Source organism: Meles meles, chromosome 3, assembly GCF_922984935.1.
Source record: "Meles meles chromosome 3, mMelMel3.1 paternal haplotype, whole genome shotgun sequence".
In the NCBI taxonomy this organism is placed as follows: Eukaryota; Metazoa; Chordata; class Mammalia; order Carnivora; family Mustelidae; genus Meles; species Meles meles.
This window is the reverse complement of record NC_060068.1, coordinates 81,826,784-81,848,456: the sequence shown is the minus strand read 5'-3', so window position 1 is coordinate 81,848,456 and position 21,673 is coordinate 81,826,784. Positions and strand designations below refer to the sequence as shown.

At 35.6% G+C, this 21,673-nt stretch overlaps 1 protein-coding gene across 6 annotated transcripts in view; it reads left to right on the top strand.

Moving 5' to 3' along the window:
* POLK (DNA polymerase kappa) overlaps positions 1-21,673 on the top strand; it is a 72,184-nt gene that overhangs the window by 10,574 nt on the left and 39,937 nt on the right. For 4 of the 6 annotated variants that reach the window (XM_045999332.1, XM_045999333.1, XM_045999331.1 and 1 more), the window contains 2 exons: positions 13,585-13,746; positions 20,505-20,624. In XM_045999332.1, coding sequence (XP_045855288.1) covers positions 13,612-13,746; positions 20,505-20,624 — 255 coding nt within the window. In that variant the 5' untranslated portion in view covers positions 13,585-13,611. Of the gene's footprint in view, positions 1-3,343; positions 3,394-13,446; positions 13,471-13,584; positions 13,747-20,504; positions 20,625-21,673 lie in introns of those variants that run through there. The other 2 variants (XM_045999337.1, XM_045999336.1) reach the window with 2 other exon arrangements.

Here is a 21,673-nt window from a genome sequence, read left to right as displayed (position 1 = left end):
TTTATAAAGGGATTGCTATAATGTATCTTCAATCATAAGAATCGAATCCATGTAGAAATTGCAAGATAGAGTGAATTTTATTCTTTTAAAAATTTAATATTTTGTTCATTGGAAGGTTTCTAAGAAAAAATAAGGTATGAAATATCTGTGCTTACAATAAAGTTGCTTGAAGAAGAAACTAAACTGACTCTAATAGATTCTTTTAAACCAAAGTTTAATTAACTATGTTCCTTAATCTTTTTTTATAACCAGCCACAAACTATTTTTTATTTCCTTCTCCTATCTCAAGTAGAAGGGTTAGCCATTTTAATTCCAAAATAATAATAATTTGACCAAATAAAGCATTCATCTTAAAGATTCCAAAGTACTTGATTAAAGATCAAAGTACGTGTGCTACTAGTTAATTTATCTTTATACAATCCAGTGAAATTTTTGCATTAAAAAATAGATGTATAAAAAATCTTTTATAAAGTATTTAATATTTGCCCATTGAGAATAGTTAATGAAAAAATATTGACAGAAGTTTTAGTTTTTTACGTAGGAAAAGCATGGCAATCATGGGATCCCACCGTAGCAAGCATTTCATAGTAGAACCACACTGTATAAATCATGATCTGAGAGAATTATCAAAAACCAAAGTGAAGTCAAAGAGATTGGTGCCCTACATGTAGAAATATTTTCTTTTGCCCTCAAGCAGACATGTGAAAAATCTATGAAAAAATGCTGATAAATTCCAGAGATGAAGGTCTTTTCTAAGAAAAACTTTGCTTCTTTCTAGTGATTGTTAGTTTTTTATGGGGTGAAACCCAAACTATTTTGCGATTAAGATTAATATATGATAACTGCAGACGGAAGTTAAACAGGTGCATAATTTAAACAGATTTTGTTATTCACATTCTTGACAAAAGGATCAGGATATTTTTAAGGCTCAGGAAGTGTTTTTTCTCTTCCTCCCTGTGGGTAATTTTGGGCAAAAATGTAAATGTATGCAATATGAGATGGGAGAGGTTGAGAAAAGCACTGCTGCTGTATGTCAAGGACAGAGAAAACTTTCATATCTTTAAAAGGACAGATGAAGAGGAAGTAGAAGTAAGGGAAGGTGTTCATGGAAAATACAAGAACCTGAAGTAGCTCTTTCTTTTGGGGAGGGGGGAATTGTGCCTGGGTACATCATAGCCAAACTGAGGAAAACCAAAAATGAAGAGAAAAACTTGAAAACAGTCAGAAAGAAATGACACATCACATACAGGGAACAACAGTATGAACTATCATGATCTTAACAAATTATGGAGGCTAGAAAACAGTGAAGCAACATCTTTAAACTGCTGAAAGAAAAAAAAAAAAGCCTGTCAAATTTATATCTGATGAAAGTATCTTTCAATAATTAAAAAAATAAGATAAACCTGCTGGCATCTTCATTATATATTTAGCACACTGATTAAGAATGTGGGCTCTGGAGCCAGAATCTTAGATTTTAATTACAGCTTGGACACCTCTGGTGATCCTGGGTGAATTATATAAATTCTCTAAGATTCAATTTCCTTATGTATTTTACCCATATATACTTTAGTGAGATAATATCTAAATTAGTGAGTAATCATGAGAGAATGCTTTTTAAACACTTAGTACCTGCTTAACATAACGTAAGTTGTTTGAAAATGTTATCATTTATTTATATATATTTTTAACAATGTGGCCAACGTTTATGGATTTTCATGGTTTTTATTTGCATCTTCCTCACCCCCCCAGTTTTAGAGAGGTTGGATATATATTGAAAAAGGAAGAAACCACTGACAGTATTGTAAACAAGAAATCACTTCTGCTGCTACTTTGACTTGTCCAGAGACCAGATTTAGGAAGTTTTCATTTTCAGAGAAGATTCATTCTTTCTTTCTCTTTTTCTTTCTTTCAAGATTTTTTTTATTTAAAAGATTTATTTATTTTACAGAGAGAGGGAAAGCACAGTCAAGGGGAATGGCAGGCAGAGGGAGAGGGAGAAGCAGGCTCCTTGCTGAGCAGGAAGCCCATTGTGGGGCTCGATCCCAGGACCCCAGGATCATGACCTGAGCTGAAGGCAGCCACTTAACTGACTGAGCCACTTAGGCTCCTCAGAAAATTCTTTTTTTTTTTTTTTTTTAATAATGTTTTCCCTTTATTTTACGTTGGCTTTAGGCAGAAATTGATTTTTGTTGGTATTATTACATAAAACAGCCTCTGGTAGAAGTGAACTCTTTTTTTTTAGAAGCCATGATTATTGAATATATTACCCTTTGGATCACTAGAAAGGTCTGCAGTTGGTTCCCAAATACATTTTACTACAGTCTGAACGGACATCATATTTTAACAATTTTATTTTCGTTTCCTCGTCATTATTTCATATTCTTCATTTAGAGACTTCTTAGGCTTTTAGAGAGTTTTCAAAATCATGATATCATCCAAAAGTAAGGTTAGGCCATAAATTTTGTTTTATATTGCAGTAATAAATGATTTTATCTATTATTTATATCATCTTCACATTCCATGAAATCTACAAAAAAAAACCCCACTGTTCCTTCTTTTTTGATAAGATTTCAGTAATTTTTTATTTTACTTTCTTTGTATTTATCATGTATGGCTAAGCATGAGGGTTCTGAAGCTAGGCCTGAAATACAGTCTCAAATTCACCAATTATTAATTTATCTAAGGTACATCTAAGTCTTCACACCATTGTTTCCTCATCTCTTAGGAAAATTAAATAGAATTATACACGTAAAACACTGTCAGATCCAAATGTTACTTTTTATAGTTACTGCACTTAAAAAGACTTCACTGAGGTATTACCATTAATTTTATTATTTTCTGTATATTAATTTACCCATCATTCATTCATTCAACATTTATTTATTAAGTGACAAGCTCAGTGGCCTAGCACTATACCAGGTATTGCCCTCTTGAAATTTATATTTTAGCTTTATTACTACCAAAAAAACTTGCCTTTTTTTTCTTGCACGTACTCTAGCAGAAAAATGTATTTGGCATAAAAGTTATTCAGTTGATTAGTTTACTAGTATATTTAAAATTTTCACCTTTCTTCAAACAACAATATTACTAATCTTTAGGATACAACTGTTTTATAGCAGTGTTACTCAAACTTTGGTTTGTGTACAGTGCTGATCCATAAAGAGATGATTACAGAATTTGAAAGTAAGCTATAAATTTATTATCTAACAGTTTTAGTAGATCAAGGATCCCAGCATGCCTTAACTGGGTGTCTCTGGATCATGAGGTTGCAGTCAAGCTGTTATCTAGGGCTGCAGTTTCATCTGAAGACTGGACTGGAAGAGGATCTGCTTCCAAACTCACTCACATGGACCTTCTGTCAGGCTGCCTCACATAGCAGCTGGTTTCCCCGGAGTGAGTAATCCAAGTTGAGAATGAGAACATCTAAGATGGAAGTCCCCACCTTCTTTTATAACCCATTTTCTTGTGTGCCATCCCATCATCCTGCTTCTGCTTCTTCTATTTGTAAGAAGTGTTTCACTTAATTACATATTATGGTATTCATTTGTTGTAACTTTTTCTTCATTTTCTTACCATCTATGAAGTATTTTTAAAGGTAATTATTTTAGTAGTATTAAGAAATGCATATTTCCTTTGTATGGGACACCTGGGTGGTTCAGTTCGTTAAGCATCTGCCTTCAGCTCAGGTCATGATCTCAGGGTTCTGGGATTGAGCCCTGAGTTGAGCTTCAGCTCTGAGTTAGGCTCCCTATTTAGTGGGGAGCCTGCTTCTCCCTCTGCCTCTGCCACTCCTCTGGCTTGTGTTGTCTTGCTCACTCAGTCTCTTTCAAATAAATAATTTTTTTTTTTGAAAGAAATGCATAGGGGCGCCTGGGTGGCTCAGCGAGTTAAGCCTCTGCCTTTGGCTCAGGTCATGATCTCAGGGTCCTGGGATCGAGCCCCTTTTCGGGCTCTCTGCTCAGTGGGGAGCCTCCTTCCCCTCTCTCTGCCTGTCTCTCTGCCTACGTGTGATCTTTCTCTGTCAAATAAATAAAATCTTAAAAAAATAATAAAAATAAATGCATATTTAATTTGTGGGTTAAATTATGTTTCTTAGTATATTTGGCAGTATAGAAGTGAATAATTCTTTTCTTTAAGGTTTTATTTATTTGAGAGAGAAAGACAGAGATAGTGACAGAGAGTACAAATGGGGAGGAGAGGGAGAAGCAGACTCCCTGCTGAGCAGGGAGCCCCAAATGCATTAGGTAAGTGGTTTTGGCAAAAATATTAAGAGGTCTTGCAAATATGCTAGAGCCATTATGGTTTAAAATTCTGAAATCTGAGAAATTCAAGCTCTTACCTTTGATAATGATGAATATTTTAATCTTTTAAAAATTGTAATCATATAGTGAGAAGCCAGATTTTAAAGCCCAAAACTAGGTTGCTATTATTCTTAGCTTCAGGTCTTTGAGTAAAGGAGGTAACAAGCTCTATGGTTGTAATCTCTGCTGAAATAAATGGATTTCAGCATCTACTTTGACTCCTCACCCTTTGAGGTCTGGTCAGGAAAAGAAAAATATTTCCAACAATTACTAGATTAGAATTTTTTTTTTTTTTAATTTCCAGAAGGAAACTACGGCATGGAATTCATTTTCCTTTTTTATTTATTTTTTAAAGAGTTTATTTATTTATTTGACAGAGAGACAGCGAGAGAGGGAACACAAGCAGGAGGAGTAGGAGAGAGAGAAGCAGGCTTCCTGCTGAGCAGGGAGCCTGATGTGGGGCTTGATCCCAGGATCCCGGGACCACGACCTGAGCCAAAGGCAGACGTTTAATGACTGAGCCACCCAGCCGCCCCCATTTTCCTTTTTTTAAATAAAATTATGGTGTCCTCCAGAGGCAGAGATTTATCTTGCTTACCTATGAGATTATATACATAATACAAGTACATTTTTAGATTAAGGGATTAGATTAAAGGATTAAAATTATCTGTTAATATAAACATTTAGCATATATTTACATTTTAAAAATATACATGTTCTAAAGTAGAGTTCTAGAGATTATTTCGGGAATATTCTGGATATAACTTAAACTCTTACTCTGACGGGTACCTGCGTGGCTTAGTTGGTTTAGCATCTGACTCTTGGTTTCATCTCAGACCATGATCTCAGGTTTCTGGATTGGAGTTCTGCCTTGGGCTCCACACTCTGCTTGAGGATTTTCTCCCTCTACCCCTCTTCTTGCCTATGTGTGCACTCTCTCTATCAAATGAATAAATAAATCTTCAAAAACAAACTTAAAAAATAAACTCCTATGGTAGACTAATTAGAGCTATGGGAAACCTAAGAAATCAGCAGTACTGGATCATGAAATAATATCATGAACAATATCAAGAAAACACTAGAACAGTGTAGCAGAAGGATAATTGAAAGCATCATTTCCAGGATAATAAAATAAAATAATATCATGTACAACTTTGTTATTAAATATTATGCTTCCAATAATGTAGGATGTAGTATAGTGATAAATATTATAATAGCTCAATTTCCTGTTAGTAGTATAACCCCACCTATTATCCCGGCTTCATATGTAATTTTATATTAAAAGTAACAGTAGAGATTGTAGAACTTAAAAAATCAGTACCAAAAAAGGTACTACAAGAGGACCCTTTCTCCTTTTCTAAAAACATGTGTTTTCAACTGCCCCTTTAAACTTACGTATTTTACTGTATACCTCAACCAAAACAACATTAGTCTGTACAGTATCAGTCTATGTAAATGAATATTTTTGCTGACTTGATTTAATACCCAAAGAAAGAACCTCTCAGTATACTTCCTTGGTGTTAATGAATCAACATTCTCATAAATAGTCGACTTCTATAAGATATAAAGTTAATTTTTCACAATTGTTAAAGGTCCTGAGTGCCCTTATTTCTGAGTATAAACAAAGTCATCGTTGTTAAAGGTTCTGGAAGACTTTACCAAATATGTGACTCATCATCAAAATAGAAACTTAACACACTGAGCTTTGGAGAATTTACCATTGAATCGACACGTTAATTAATGTGTTTTGTATCAGGATATTTTTCATTCTGTACTAAAGCAGATAACTTCAATTATTTATTATATAAAAGTGAATTTTATATGTCTCTAGGATTAGAGTGTAGGCTTTTAAAAAGCCTTCTATCCCATTCTTCTTCATTGGAATACATTAAATGAATAGAAAGCTCAGGAAGGAAAAAGGCAATCAAAGAGAATATATGCATTGTTCTCTCAAAGACTTTATATCCTTGGTGAAAACTTGTGTTTTCTTTTAGCATACATCCCCGTGGTTTGGGATCTGTAGAGTTACCGTATTTCTATTATTTCTCTCAGTGATACATATACATTTAAAATCTTTCAAATAATTCATTCTGAAATAATTTTGAGTTTTTTGTACATCTTATTTTGCAAAGATATTAAAAACTAAAGCCAGAAATACAAAGTTGCTTCCATGCCTCATTCCCATCATATAAAAATTGTGTGCATGTAGTTTGAGTACATGTGTTCACATAGGTGTGTGTCAAATAATTGGAGAGGAACATAGAAAATAATCTGTTAAAATTTGGGGGTTGTGATTTTTGTTTTCTTGAAAATTTAAAAATATTTTTATAATAAAAAATGAAAAATTTTTAGTCAGGCATTAACTGGGAAATTAAAACTAGGGTAATATTCTTAATTCATGGTATTTAAATGTAGATAGTAAAAACATTTCATCACAGCCTGAAGTTTTATTTAATCTGTTTAATCTGTTCAAACAAACATGTTAAATATTTGAACACTTAGAGGATCAAAAATAATATTTGTTCTTAAGAAATATACAGGTTTTTCTGGAAGGATTTTTGGGTTTGGTTATTTATATTGTGTTAGAAATAGGAAGAAAGCTCCACCTAGGAACTTACTGTAATTTAGCTTTTTTAGTTTAGTTTTCCTTGCCCTCTTTCCCCCCACGTTTCCTCTCCACCTTCTCTCCTTTATCTCTCTTACTATCCTTAGTATGTTTTGCATATTTTCTGGTAGATTAATTCCAGGTGATTTGGGTCAATGTGCTAATCACTTGTGATATTGTTTACATAGTTTGTGAGCTTTTTATAGGTAGGAGAAATCCTAGCACTCTAAAACTTCTTCCTCAGAACTCCTGCTGAAAAAAAATCTAATTTTCCATCCTTACTACCATCAAAAACAAAGGTTGGCCTTATATTTTTTTAAATGGTAACCTGAAGAGTTACTGTTAGAATGAGACTGGGTAGAATTTGAATATTTTCAGAGAAAATGTGCTTTTAAACCAATATACTAAACCACAAGAACCCAAGTTCTTTCCTTTGCGTTGTGTAACCATTTGTGCTTCTGAGTTGAAGTGAAACAGACTCTCTTTGTAGTATCAAACCATAAAAATGTTTTGTTTTCATTTTCATAATTATAGGACAAATAGCATTTCGGGAGCAAAGCAAAATTCATCCATATGATCCATGAACTTTGGCTTTTTCTTGAGGATGCTTATAGCGATTTCTTTTCCTTCCAAGTTTCTGTACCTTGAAGAGAGAGAAATAAGGAAAGTCAGACTAGTGATTTTCACAGCTCTGGAAATTTGGCTTAACTTTAATAATTAACTATTGATTGAGAGTTTATTATACCCCAGATGCCACTAGGCACTTATATTATTACTTCCCTCACAAAGCCATTTAAAGTAATATTAAATCTCACTTCCCTGAAACATACTTTGTGATAACCTTTTGTGCATCTTTTGTGAATATTATGTGATCATCTCTGCTGGGAGCTAGCTCTCCATTTCAGTTTATGGATTTCTAAAGAAATTTAGTCAGAACTAATGGGGAGAACAGAGATAACCAGGACTAATGAGAGAGTCTAGAAATTTGAAAATAACCGAAACACTAACCAATAAAAACAAAAGCAGGCTCACCACGGGGACATAAATGATAGTACTAAAAGGAACTCATAGGAATTCAAGTATATTAAAACTTAGTATGTTTTATTAACTGTGTCCAATAATTTTTTGTAGATTTAGATATAATTGAAAAATATTAAATAAAAAAATTAAACAAGGCAATTTAATTTCCCAAAGAATAAATATAAGCTAGAATCTTTTTTTTTAATTAATTAATTTATTTTCAGCGTAACAGTACTCATTGTTTTTGCACCACACCCAGTGCTCCATGCAATACGTGCCATCTCTATTACCCTCCACCTGGTTCCCCAACCTCCCACCCCCCACCCCTTCAAAACCCTCAGGTTGTTTTTCAGAGTCCATAGTCTCTCATGGTTCATCTCCCCTTCCAATTTCCCACAACTCCCTTCTCCTCTCCATCTCCCCATGTCCTCCATGTTCTTTGTTATGCTCCACAAATAAGTCAAACGATATGATACTTGACTCTCTCTGCTTGACTTATTTCGCTCAGCATAATCTCTTCCAGTCCCATCCATGTTGCTACAAAAGTTGGGTATTCATCCTTTCTGGAGGCATAATACTCCATTGTGTATATGGACCACATCTTCCTTATCCATTCGTCCGTTGAAGGGCATCTTGGTTCTCTCCACAATTTGGCGACCGTGGCCATTGCTGCTATAAACATTGGGGTACAGATGGCTCTTCTTTTCACTATATCTGTATCTTTGGGGTAAATACCCAGCAGTGCAATTGCAGGGTCATAGGGAAGCTCTATTTTTAATTTCTTGAGGAATCTCCACACTGTTCTCCAGAGTGGCTGCACCAACTTGCATTCCCACCAACAGTGTAAGAGGGTTCCCCTTTCTCCACAACCTCTCCAACACACGTTGTTTCCTGTCTTGCTAATTTTGGCCATTCTAACTGGTGTAAGGTGATATTTCAATGAGGTTTTAATTTGAATCTCCCTGAATCTTTTGAGTATTGTTGAGACTTAGCAAGCATTCTAACATGTCAAATCAAAATACTCTTATATTTTAATACAAGTCCCAAAAGCTTTAATCCTTTTAACTATCAAATATCTTAGGAAAATAAAGTTTATAAAATCAATGGTGGTTTAGCTCATATACCTGTCATTACATATTTAATGTTGAAATGAGGAAAAACTATAAGTATTTTAAAATTATTAACTTTAGAAAAGTAGTTTTTGTCACAATCTTTTAACATAGCTGTGTAATCTTGCTATGTGAATAAGAGAACGAAAAAATGATATAAACTGAGTTCAGTCATTCAGCAAATTATTTATTGAGCACCTACTTTCTGCCAAATACTGTTTGAGGCTTTTGGGATATATCAGTTAAAATAAATAAAAAGCACACAATGGAATACTATGCAGCCATCAAAAGAAATGAAATCTTGCCATTTGCGACGACGTGGATGGAACTAGAGCGTATCATGCTTAGTGAAATAAGTCAATCGGAGAAAGACAACTATCATATGATCTCCCTGATATGAGGACATGGAGAAGCAACATGGGGGGGTAGGAGATAGGAGAAGAATAAATGAAACAAGATGGGATTGGGAGGGAGACAAACCATAAATGACTCTTAATCTCACAAAACAAACTGGGGGTTGCTGCGGGGAGGTGGGATTGGGGGAGGGGGAGCGGGCTATGGACATTGGGGAGGGGAAGCGAACCATAAGAGACTATGGACTCTGAAAAACAACCTGAGGGTTTTGAAGGGTCAGGGGTGGGAGGTTGGGGCAACCTGAGGGTTTTGAAGGGTCAGGGGTGGGAGGTTGGGGGAACAGGTGGTGGGTAATGGGGAGGGCACGTTTTGCATGGAGCACTGGGTGTTGCGCAAAAAGAATGAATACTGTTACGCTGAAAAAATAAATAAAATGAGAAAAAAAAAAAAAAAAAAAAAAAAAAAAAAAAATAAAATAAATAAAAAGCAAAGTTTCTTGCCCCGTTGGAACTGCCATATTCACAGGAGAGATAGATAATAAGCATAACTAATAAACCTATGTTTATTACTATGTTAGGAAATGATAAGAGCTATAAAAACATGGGGCATTAGGAAGAGGTGGGTGGGAGGTGTTACTCAAGCTGCAATTTAAATAAGGAGGTCAGGGTAAATCCTCATTGAGAAGGTAACATTTAAGCAAAGACTTGAAGGGAGTTTAGTCAAAAGAATAACTAGCTGAAGAACCTAAAGGAGAGAGTTCAAGGTTAGAATGTGCCTACCAGATTTGAGGAACAGCGAAGAGACCAGTGTGCCTGGAGAGTAGTGAGCAAGGGGGAGAGTATTAGTTAAGAGGGTAGACAGGTAACAGGTAATTGGAATCCAGATTCTGTTGGGATTTTGGCTTTTATTCCGGAGTAAGATTGGTGTGCCATTGTACAGTTTTCAACAGAAGAGTGGCGTGACTCCGCTTGTGATTTCGAAGAATCAGTTGGACAATTGTGTTGATAATTGATGACATGGGGGGCAGAAACAGACTATATAACTCTGTTGCATTGATCCAGACAAGAGATTATGGTGATTCAGACTAGAGTGAAAACAATGACAGCACACAAGTAGTTAAATTCAGAGTAATTTTGAAATCAGAGTTCATAGGATTTGCTGACAATTTGGATGTGGGGTGTGTGAGAAAGAGGGAGCTCAAGAATGATGACAAGGTTGTTTGCATGAGCAATTGAAAGGGAATGGAGTTGCCACAAACTGAGATGAGGCTCAGGGCTGCATCCAAGTGGAACTGGTTTGAGGGATGGAGGCAGATGACAAGACTGGTTTTGGACATGGTAAATTTCGGATGCCAGATGGGCATTTGGACTGCAGCTATAAAGTTGGAAGTCACTAACATGTAGAGGATAGTAAACTTATCCTCATTAAATTAGACATAAATGATCTGGTAACTGGGCGTCAACAAGACAGGAAGGTAGCTGAAAACTAACTTTACCTATCACAACTTTGACTGGTACCAGCATTGCTGAAAATAACTCAGTTCTTCTGACCTAATTAGGGACCAAAAGCAATACTTTTCAGAGTTTTGGGGCTAATATATTCTTTATGAAATAATAGGCATTCAATAAATATTTCTTTCCCTTTCATACATTTCATCATTTAAAGGACAAGGCAGCTTGGGGCACCTGGGTGGCATAGTCAGTTGAGTGTCTGACCCTTGCTTTCAATTCAAGTCATGATCTCCTTGTCATGAGATCGAGCCCCAAGATGGGCTCTGTGCTGAGCACAGAGTCTGCCTGAGATTATCTCAGGAGAGATTATCTCTCCTCTCCCTCTGCCCCTCCCGCTCATGCTCTCTTTCTCTCAAATAAATAAATCTTTAAAAATAAATAAAGGAGAAGGCAACTTAAATGTAATATGTCTGCATTCAGCCTCTTAACTCCTCAGTAGTGTTGGTTTGGGGGAAATACGAATGAATTACATTCACCAGTCTTATTAGAAAATGTTAAGTAATTGGGCTACAAAAGCATAACACAAGATGTAGGGTGCTGTTTGGCCGAATGTGATAGTTGGGGAAAAATCGAATGATAAAAACAGAAAACTAGTCTATATTCTCTTGGGCACTAGGAAATAATAGCACCAATGATGTAGAATCTGCCAAACAAGTAAAATATTTAAGAACTTTAAGATTTTTATTTATTTATTTGACAGAGAAAGATCACAAGTAGGCAGAGAGGCAGGCAGAGAAAGAGGAGGAAGTAGGCTCCCCGCTGAACAGAGAGCCCAATGCGGGGCTTGATCCCAGGACCCTGAGACCATGACCTGAGCAGAAGGCAGAGGCTTTAACACACTGAGCCACCCAGGTGCCCCAAGAACTTTAGGTAGTAATGGGCACATTGGACTAACCTGAGCATGCCTTAAAAAATACTGATATCTTGGGGTGCCTGGGTGGCTCAGTGGGTTAAAGCCTCTGCCTTCAGCTCAGGTCATAATCCCTGGGTTCTGGGATCGAGCCCCGCATCGGGCTCTCTGCTCTGCAGGGAGCCTGTTTCCTCCTCTCTCTCTGCCTGCCTCTCTGCCTACTTGTGATCTCTGTCTGTCAAATAAATAAATAAAATCTTTAAAAAAACAATACTGATATCTGGTTCCTACCCCCAGACCTTCTGATTTATTTATCTCGTATGTAGAATAAAATAACAACAACAACAACCTGAACTCATAGATGCAGAGAACAGTTGATAGTTACTAGAGGTGGGGTGGGGTAGGTGGCGTGGGTAAAGGTGGTCAAAAGGTACAAACTTCCAGCTAAAAAATAAATAAATTATGGGGGTTTAATGTATTGGATGGTGACTATAGTTAATACTGTATCATATATTTTTAAGTTGCGAAGAGATCTTAGAAGTTCTCATCACAAGAAAAGACGTTGTGTAACTATGTGTGGTGATGGATGTCAACCTAAAAAAAAAAAAGGGAAAAAAAAAGACAGCAGAGAATAAACGGAATAAATGAGCCCTCTCTAAATCATGCAAATAAATCCCTGGCATAATTTGTTGTTAGATGCATGGCAGCTGGTCACCTGGTCATTTCTTTGTAGCATAAATGGACTCAAATTGGAAACAGCTGTGATGTTATGGCAACTGTATTAGCTTGGAGTAAGAAGACTTGGATTCACACCAGTTCTTTTGCTGATTAGCAGACTCAGGATGACCAATTCCCTTAACCTTTTTGAAACTTATAATTTCTATCTCCATAGAATGAGAGTAACCAAATCTGTCTTGCATGGTTACTATAAATATTTTAAAAAGCTAAATATGTGAAAGTAAATGATAAAGAACTATTTAAAGATATTAAAGAATTATTATGCAAAAGGATTTTTCTTAACTTTAGATAGAAGTCACATAACAGTATAAAATGCAATAATTTCCAAGAAGTAAACAGATTTTTTTTTTCTGTATTTTTTTCTACTGCTTTAAAACATGGAACTCTATATACAGTGGGTAATGAATGCTATTGAACTTATGATTTGGCGAGGAAGTGTTATTTTGTATTTATTTCCTAAATAGTGTGTTAATATGGGAAAAACACAAACTTTGGACTCAGGCCTGGGTTTGAACACAGATATTGTCACTTATTAGAAAATTGGCATCAGTAGACATGTTCTAAGATTCAAGTTTCTTTTCTCTCTATATTGGGGATAATAAAATTTAGTTTTCAGGGCAGGGTTACTGTGTGAGGTTCAAGTGTGAAGTGCCAAGCATAGTAGCTGGCACAAAAGTTGCAGGAAATGTTAATTCCATCCTTCCCTCTGAAAGTACAATAATCTAGGGATAGTAATTTAAAAATTTGAGTAGTAATAATTCCTCAATTGCTAAAAATTCTTAAATATTTTACTTGTTTGGAAGATTCTATATCATTTTAACTTTTTTTTTTTTAAGATTTTATTTATTTATTTGACAGACAGAGATCACAAGTAGGCAGAGAGACAGAGAGAGAGAGAGAGAGGGAAGCAGGATCCCCGCCGAGCAGAGAGTCGGATGCAGGACTTGATCCCCAGACCCTGGGATCATGACCTGAGCCCAAGGTAGAGGCTTTAACCTACTGAGCCACCCAGTTGCCCCTCATTTTAACTTTTAAGTGCCCATTTCCTCACCATGAATGCTTTAAAAAGCACTGCTTATTTTTTATGTTTTTTCAGATAATAGAAAAGTTTTAAGTTTACACCATGGATAACACCAAGGAGAAGAGTGGAAATTACAAAGATGATCTTCTGCTTAGAGTGGGACTTAATGATAATAAAGCCGGAATGGAAGGATTAGATAAAGAGAAGATTAACAAAATTATAATGGAAGCCACAAAAGTAAGTTTCTTGTTTATTTTGCTATCACTAACTTAGTAACTTTTTGCTTTCTGTTTAAAATAAAATCAGTAAGTTTTAAATATAAGTTTAATTTAAGTATAGTTTTTAACTATAATAACTATATTTATAACTATAATAACTATAATAAGTTAAATTTAAGTATACTTTTTAACATTTTAATGTATCTTATTAAAACAAATGAGTATGGTATAATCTCCCTTCTGTTCTGTTACTCGTGCTTTTGCCATCCAGTTTTCTGCCTCACCTACACATAATATGCATGTAAAAGCACAATAACATACATGTTCTTTTTTCATCCTTTTTCTTAATAGGAAAATATTGTAATTGTGTTTTTTGTTTTTGTTTCAATTAATGTAACTTGGAGGTCTTTCTATATAAGTAAAAATGTTCATTCTTTTTTATGCCTGCATGTGTGAATATAGCAAAATTTATTTAACCAGTCAGAATGTTTAATTATGAACAGTTAAGTCATTTCTAGTCTTTTGAGTTTACCAACAATACTACAGTGAATAAACTTGCATTTTATAACATTATATGTGTGCAGGTAAAATGATAGGAGAGGTTCTAGAAGCGGAATTACCCTACCAAATACAGAGAACAAGAAAGGATATATATATGTGCAATTTTTATGATTTGGCCAGTGCCTTCCATAATGGATGTATCAATTCAAATTTTCACTGCCAGTACATGACAATATATTACCACAGTGCAACAATGCCAGGATAGTGTGTAACTAAGCTTTTGGATTTGCCAATCTTCAGTAATGTAGTGTAGTATTAATTTGCATTTCTCTTATGAAGAGTGAGATAGTACATCTTTTCATATATTTTAAAAAGCCACTTTTCATATATTTCATATATTTAAAAAGCCACTTGTATTTTCCTATTTTGCAAACTGTCTCTTCTTGTCCTTTGAACAATTTTCCATTCGATTATTATATATCTTTTGACTTCGCTTATGGTACTTTATCCCATGCAGAAATTATTTTGTTTGCTTTTTTATACGTACTTGAATTAGTCAACTACATAAGCTTTTCTCCAAGGTCCTAAATGTTTTCTTCTAACATTTTTTTGGTTTCATTTGTATATTATGAACTATCCATGTAGAAAGGTGTAAAATTTAAGAGAATATCTTTATTCTTAAGAAATGCATGCTGATATTCATAGCAACTCACTTTTAAATGGTTTAGCCAAAACGAGGAAGAGGAGCATGTATGTGTGTGTGTTTGTGTGTGTATGTGTGTGTGCATGTTTGTGCAAGTGCACATGTAGGAGTGTGTGTATGTGCTTATACCTAGGAGTAGTGGGAGAAACTAAACGTAGCAGGAATCTAGGTGAGGACATATGGATGTTTAGTCTACTGTTCTTTCAGCTGTTGGAAAATTTGGAAATTCCAAAGTAAAAAGTTGAGGGGAAGATAGTATTTTAAGTGTTTAACATAGAGATATATTTTAAAAGTAAAAGAATTGAGATGAAATAAGCAAACAAAATATATAGACTCTGGATCTTAGTTTGAACAAATATTTTGGAACATTTAAGGGAATTTGGATATGGAGAGTATACTATATAGTATTAAGGAATTATTGTCAATTTTATCAGCTGTGAAAATGCTATTATGATTACAAAATGGCCTTATTTTTATTTTTTTAAATTTAAAAAATTTGGCGGGGGGAGAGAAAGAACACAGGTGAACAGTGGGGAGGGCAGAAAGAAGGGAAAGAAAGAGAATCTCTAAGCTGGCTCCATGCCTGGCTTGGAGCCCAACATGGGGATCGATCTCAGGACCCTGAGATCATGACCTGAGCTGAAATTAATTTAACCAACAGCCACCCAGATGCCCCACAATGACCTTATTTTTAAAGATACATAATAAAATAGGGGCGCCTGGGTGGCTCAGTGGGTTAAGCCTCTACCTTAGGCTCAGGTCATGATCCCAGGGTCCTGGGATCAAGCTCCACATCAGGCTCTCTGCTCAGCAGGGAGTCTGCTTCCTCCTCCCCTACCTGCCTCTCTGCCTACTTGTGATCTCTGTCAAATAAATAAATAAAATATTTTTTAAAAGATACATAATAAAATACCATATAGAATAGTTAAATGTCATTATATCTGTAATTTACTTTAAAACAGTTCAGTTAAAAAAAAATCAATGAAGGAAATTAGGCAAAATGTTACTTGTGAAAGATCAGTGATAGTTTTATATATTTGTTTACTACTCTGTTTCTGTTTGAGGCTTTTGTGAAATTTTGACCATAAAATTAAAAATAGGAATAAAACCTATGCTGTTAGTTTTCATGTTAAGAAATAGAATATTTAAGCGACCCTAGATTTCCCTATCTTTCCTCTCTCTCCTCTGTGTCCCAGTAACACTTACTAAATAGTTCATCCTTTTACTGATCTGCAATGCTTTCGTCTATTCTACTGGATTATTTGCTTTTATATCTTTATGAAATGATCTTAATTACAGTACCTTATAAGTCTTGATAACAGCTAGGTCAAGTTCTTTTTTTGCTCTTTGTTCTTTTTCAAGAGTATCTTAGATATTTTCAAAACTTTGCTCTACCACATAAACCGTGTGGGCGTTAGGATCACTTACCCTTCCCCCCACACACACACAGTTGAAAACCCATGTATAACTTTTGACTCCTTCAAAATTAACAGTTAATAGCCTACTGTTGACTGGAAGCTTTACCATTAATATAAACAGTTGGTTAACACAAAATTTGTGTATTATATGTATTACATATTATAATAAAGTAAGGTAAAGAAAATATTATTCAGAAATCTTAGAAGAGAAAATACATTTATAGTACTACACTATATTTGTTGAAAAACATCCATGTATAAGTGGACCTGTGCGGTTCAAACCCATGATGTTCAAGGTTCAAATGTATGTACATATGAATCATAAAACAGTATACACAGGGGCGCCTGGGTGGCTCAGTGGATTAAGCCGCTGCCTTCGGCTCAGGTCATGATCTCAGGGTCCTGGGATCGAGCCCCACATGGGGCTCTCTGCTCCGCAGGGAGCCTGCTTCCCTTCCTCTCTCTCTGCCTGCCTCTCTGCCTACTTGTGATCTCTCTCTGTCAAATAAATAAACAAAATCTTTAAAAAAATAAAAAAAAAAACAGTATACACATATCATCTGATTGACATGATATGCCTTACATATATTTTGTATATTAATATATTAAATTATTGTCATTAAAATATAGAATTTATGATTAAATTAATAAGAATAAATTACATATTAATATATTAAATTATATATTTTATTAATATATTATTTCTCTAATGTGGTGGGATAGGAAGCTCATCATAAATATCTTCTTTAATGGATATTTTCTAATTGTTACTGCTTCACAGCAATGCAGTTTACTTCTTTAAAACTTTTCTTAGAAAATTTTAAACATACACAAAATTAGAATATTAAAGTGAATTCCTGAGTAATAATCACCCACCATCAATAGTTAATCAACATTTTTGTAAATATTGTTTAATCTGTGTTACCCTCCCTACTGAATTTTGGAGGTAGAGATTGGAGTATTTTATTTATTTATTTGTCAGAGAGAGAGAGAGAGTGCACAGGCAGGCAGAGCGGCAGGCAGAGGTGGAAAGAGAAGCAGGCTCCCTGCCAAGAAAGGAGCCCTATGCAGGACTCAATCCCAGGACCCTGGGATCATGACCTGAGCCGAAGACAGTGGCTTAACCGACTGAGCCACCCAGTCGTCCCGAGACTGCGGTATTTTAAAACAAATCCCAATAAATTAGACAAATTTCAAGAAATTTATAATTTTTCCAAAACTGACTTAAGAAAATATGGAAAATTTAATAGACCTTTAATAAGGAAATAAATTTAGGTAATTAAAAATCTTCTCTGTACCTTGCCTAGCAAAAAAAACAGTCACAATGACTTCAGTGATGAATTTTATCTGTCATTTAAAGAAGAAATAATACCAGTATTCCACAAGCCCTTCCAGAAAATAAAGAAGGATGTAACACTTACAGACTCATTCTATGAGACCAGTATCACCTTGACACTATACCCAGACAAGCAGAAGATTATAGATCGTTGTAAATATAAAACTCCTCAACAAAACGTTAGCAAACTGAATTCAACAATATAAAAGAAAGATTATATACCATGGCCAAATGGAATGTATTCCAGGAATGCACTTTTCTCCTAGAATCAGGGACAAGGCAAGGGTACCCACTCTCATGTCTTCTAAGCAACATAGTCCTGAAAGTTCTAGCCAGTGTAGATAGGCGATGAAAAGAAAGAAAAGGCATTTAGATTGGAAAGAAAGAACTAAAACTATCTCTTCACAAATAACATGATGTTATATATAAAAACTCTTAAGGAATTTCAAAAGGAATGCAACAGCTTTACCATGAAAATTACAAAAATTCATTGAGGGCAGATAAGGATTTAAAAAATGGAGAGACACTGGGGCACTTCAGTGGCTGGCTCAGTTGTTAAGTGTCTGCTTTGGCTCAGGTCATGATCCTAGTCCTGGGATCGAGCCCCACATCAGGCTTATTGCTCAGCGGGAAACCTGCTTCTTCCTCTCCCACCCCTCTGCTTGTGTTACCTCCCTCTCTCACTGTGTCTCTCTCTGTCAAATAAATAAATACAATCTTAAAAAAAAATGGAGAGACATTGCATGTTCAAGAATGAGAAGATTTAATACTGTTAAGAGGATAGTTCTCCCCAAATTGATCTGCAGATTCAATGTAATTCCCCATCCAAATTCCAGGGTTGTTTTTTTCCTGCAGAAATTGATTAACAGACCCTAAGATTTATGTGAAAATGGAAAAACATGTAAAATAGTCCAAACTGGAGCACCCAAACTGGGTGGCTCAGTTGGTTAGGACTTGCCTTTGGTTGGGGTCATGGTTCTAGAGTCCTGGGATCAAGCTTTGGGCTCCCTGCTCATTGGGGAGCCTGCTTCTCCCTCTCCATCTGCTGCTCTCCCTGCTTGTGATTTCTCCCTTTCTCTTTCTCTCTCTCTCTCTAGTAAATAAATAAAATACTTAAAAATAAAATAAAATAGTTTTGAAAAGGAAAGCATAGAATTCTTTGACTTTCCTGTTTTAGAATTTACTATAAAGCTATAGTTATCAAGACAGTGTGGTACTCCCATAAGCTTAGACATATTGAACAATGGAGCAGAATTAAGAGTCCAGAAGTAAATCTTTGTATTGATACTTTATTGACTTTTGACAAAAGTACCAAGGCAGAAGGATAGCCTGTTCAGCAAATAATCCTGGGACAACTGGATATCCGCATGCAAAAAATATTAACTGAGACCTTTGGTTCCTATTATACACAAATTGAACTTAAAATTGAGTGAAATGTAAGAGCTCACATGTAAAAACTTCTAGAAGATAAGAGAAAATCTTTGAGACATTTGGTTAGACAAATGTTTTTTGTCTAGACAAGCATTTCTTAGGTACAACACCAGAAGTGCCATCAATAAAAGAAAAAGTTGACAAGTTAGACCTCATCAAATTTCAAAACTTTTGCACTTCAAAGACACAATTAAAAAAGAAAATGATAAGCAACATACTAGTATAAAATATTTGCAAAATATTTATCTGATAAAGGATTTACATCCAGAATATACAGAGAATTCTTATAAATTATTAATAAGACAACCTAATAAAAAATGGGCAAAAGATATAAATAGACATTTCACTAAAGAGATAAGAATGGCTCCTAAACACATGAAAAGATGTTCAGCATCATTAGTCATCCGGGAAATGCAAATTAAAACCACATTGAGGTGTCATTCACGCTATTGTAGTCTAGAATGGCTATGAGACAGACAATAACAAATGTTGATAAGGATATGGAAAAACTGGAACTTTCATATATTGCTGATGGGATTGTAAAACAGTTCAGCAACTTTGGAAAAGAGTTCTGGCAGTTCCTCAAAAGGTTTAGCATACAGAGATTCCACTCCTGGGTACCTATGGAAAGTGAAAACATGTCCATGCAAAAATGTATATGAATGTTCATTGCAGCCTTTTTCATTAAAGCCATAAAGTAAAAATAATCTAAATTTCCATCAACCTGATGAGTGGATAGAATTAGAGGTTATGTTTAGTGATGGGATGATAGGTAATTTTCTAAGAGTGATTGTCTACATTTTCTTTAATGGATAACGTTAAAATTTTTAAATCCTTCATTTTTAAAATTTATTATTATTATTTTTAGAAAAGGTGGGGGTAGGGGAAAGAATCTTAGCAGGCTCCATGCCCAGCACGGAACCCACACAGGGCTCGATTTCACAACCCTGAAAGCATGACCTGAGCTGAAATCAAGCGTCAGATGCTTAACCGACTAAGTCACACAGGCGCCCCTTAAGTACTTTTTAAGTAAAAGTGAAGAAGATAGCTGATGACCCAAATGACTAAGGCCTTGGATATGGCCCATGGATCCTGTCTAGGACACATTGTTATTTTTGGAGTAACATATCCATACTCATCTCAAAGAGTTTGTACTGTATAAATACTGCTTCAACAATTCTAGGTAACTATAAATTCATTATGCAGGCAAGGAAATTGAGACATAGAAAGATTAAGTAGTTTTAGGATTCCTGGGAAGTTCCTAGTTAGTAGTTCCTAGTAAGTAGTGGTACTAAGTTTTGAATTCATTTATTGTGATTCTAGTCTGTATGGCAGTGATGCTTTTCGTCTGATTCTTTTCTTATGCTTTGTTTTTTTTTCTTACATAGGGGTCCAGATTTTATGGAAATGAGCTCAAGAAAGAAAAGCAAGTCAACCAACGAATTGAAAATATGATGCAACAAAAAGCTCAAATTACCAGCCAACAGCTAAGGAAAGCACAATTACAGGTATTAATTTAATTGTTAAATAAAGTGGAAGCTGGTAGAATAGTAATTGATAGTTAAAATGCATCATGGTGAAGTCATAACTGACAACAAGGTAATACGTAAATGTTCATTGTATTGTAAGGGATAAAATTTAACAGAGGCTTATACTTTGTTAAATATTGCTCTACTCTTTTATATCAAGACCCCATACCAAGGCGTTGTCACCTTCATTATACAGAAGAGTAAATGGAGCCTTAGGGTAAATAACTTGCCTAGCTTCAGAGCTAGGATTTAATCCAAAACTTATGGTTCTTTTTTATTATATACATATTTTGTAACTAGAAAAAGGCCACAGGATAAATGTGGCATGTTTTCGTCAATGCTGATTTTACAGAAATGATCTGGAAGAACATGTCAACTAATTAAATTAGAAATTTAGGGAGGAGTCAAGATGGCGGAGAAGTAGCAAGCTGAGACTACATCATGTTGCAGGAGATCAGCTAGATAGCTTATCTAAACATTGCAAACACCTACAAATCCAACGGGAGATCGGAGAGAAGAAGAACAGCAATTCTAGAAACAGAAAATCAACCACTTTCTGAAAGGTAGGGCTGGCGGAGAAGTGAATCCAAAACGACGGGAAGATAGACCGCGGGGGGAAGGGCCGGCTCTCGGCAAGCGGCAGAGCAACAGAGCACAAAATCAGGACTCTTAAAAGTCTGTTCCACTGAGGGGCATTGCTCCAGAGGCTAAACTGGGGTGAAGCCCACACGGGGTCAGCGTGGCCCCAGATCCTGCAGGGTCACAGAAGGATCGGGAGTGTCGGAGTGTCGCAAAGCTCGCAGGTATTAGAACGAGGAAGCCGGCTGCAGAGACAAAGCCGAGGAGTGAGCTCTCAGCTCGAGGTTACCTTGAACCAGTCGCAGGCTGGGTGAGCTTGGTGCACGGCCGGAGGCCGGGGATGTGGGAGTGATTTGGCGCTGTTCTCTGGGGCGCACTGAGGAGTGGGGCCCCGGGCTCTCGGCTCCTCCGGGCTGGAGACTGGAAGGCTGCCATTTTCATTCCCATCT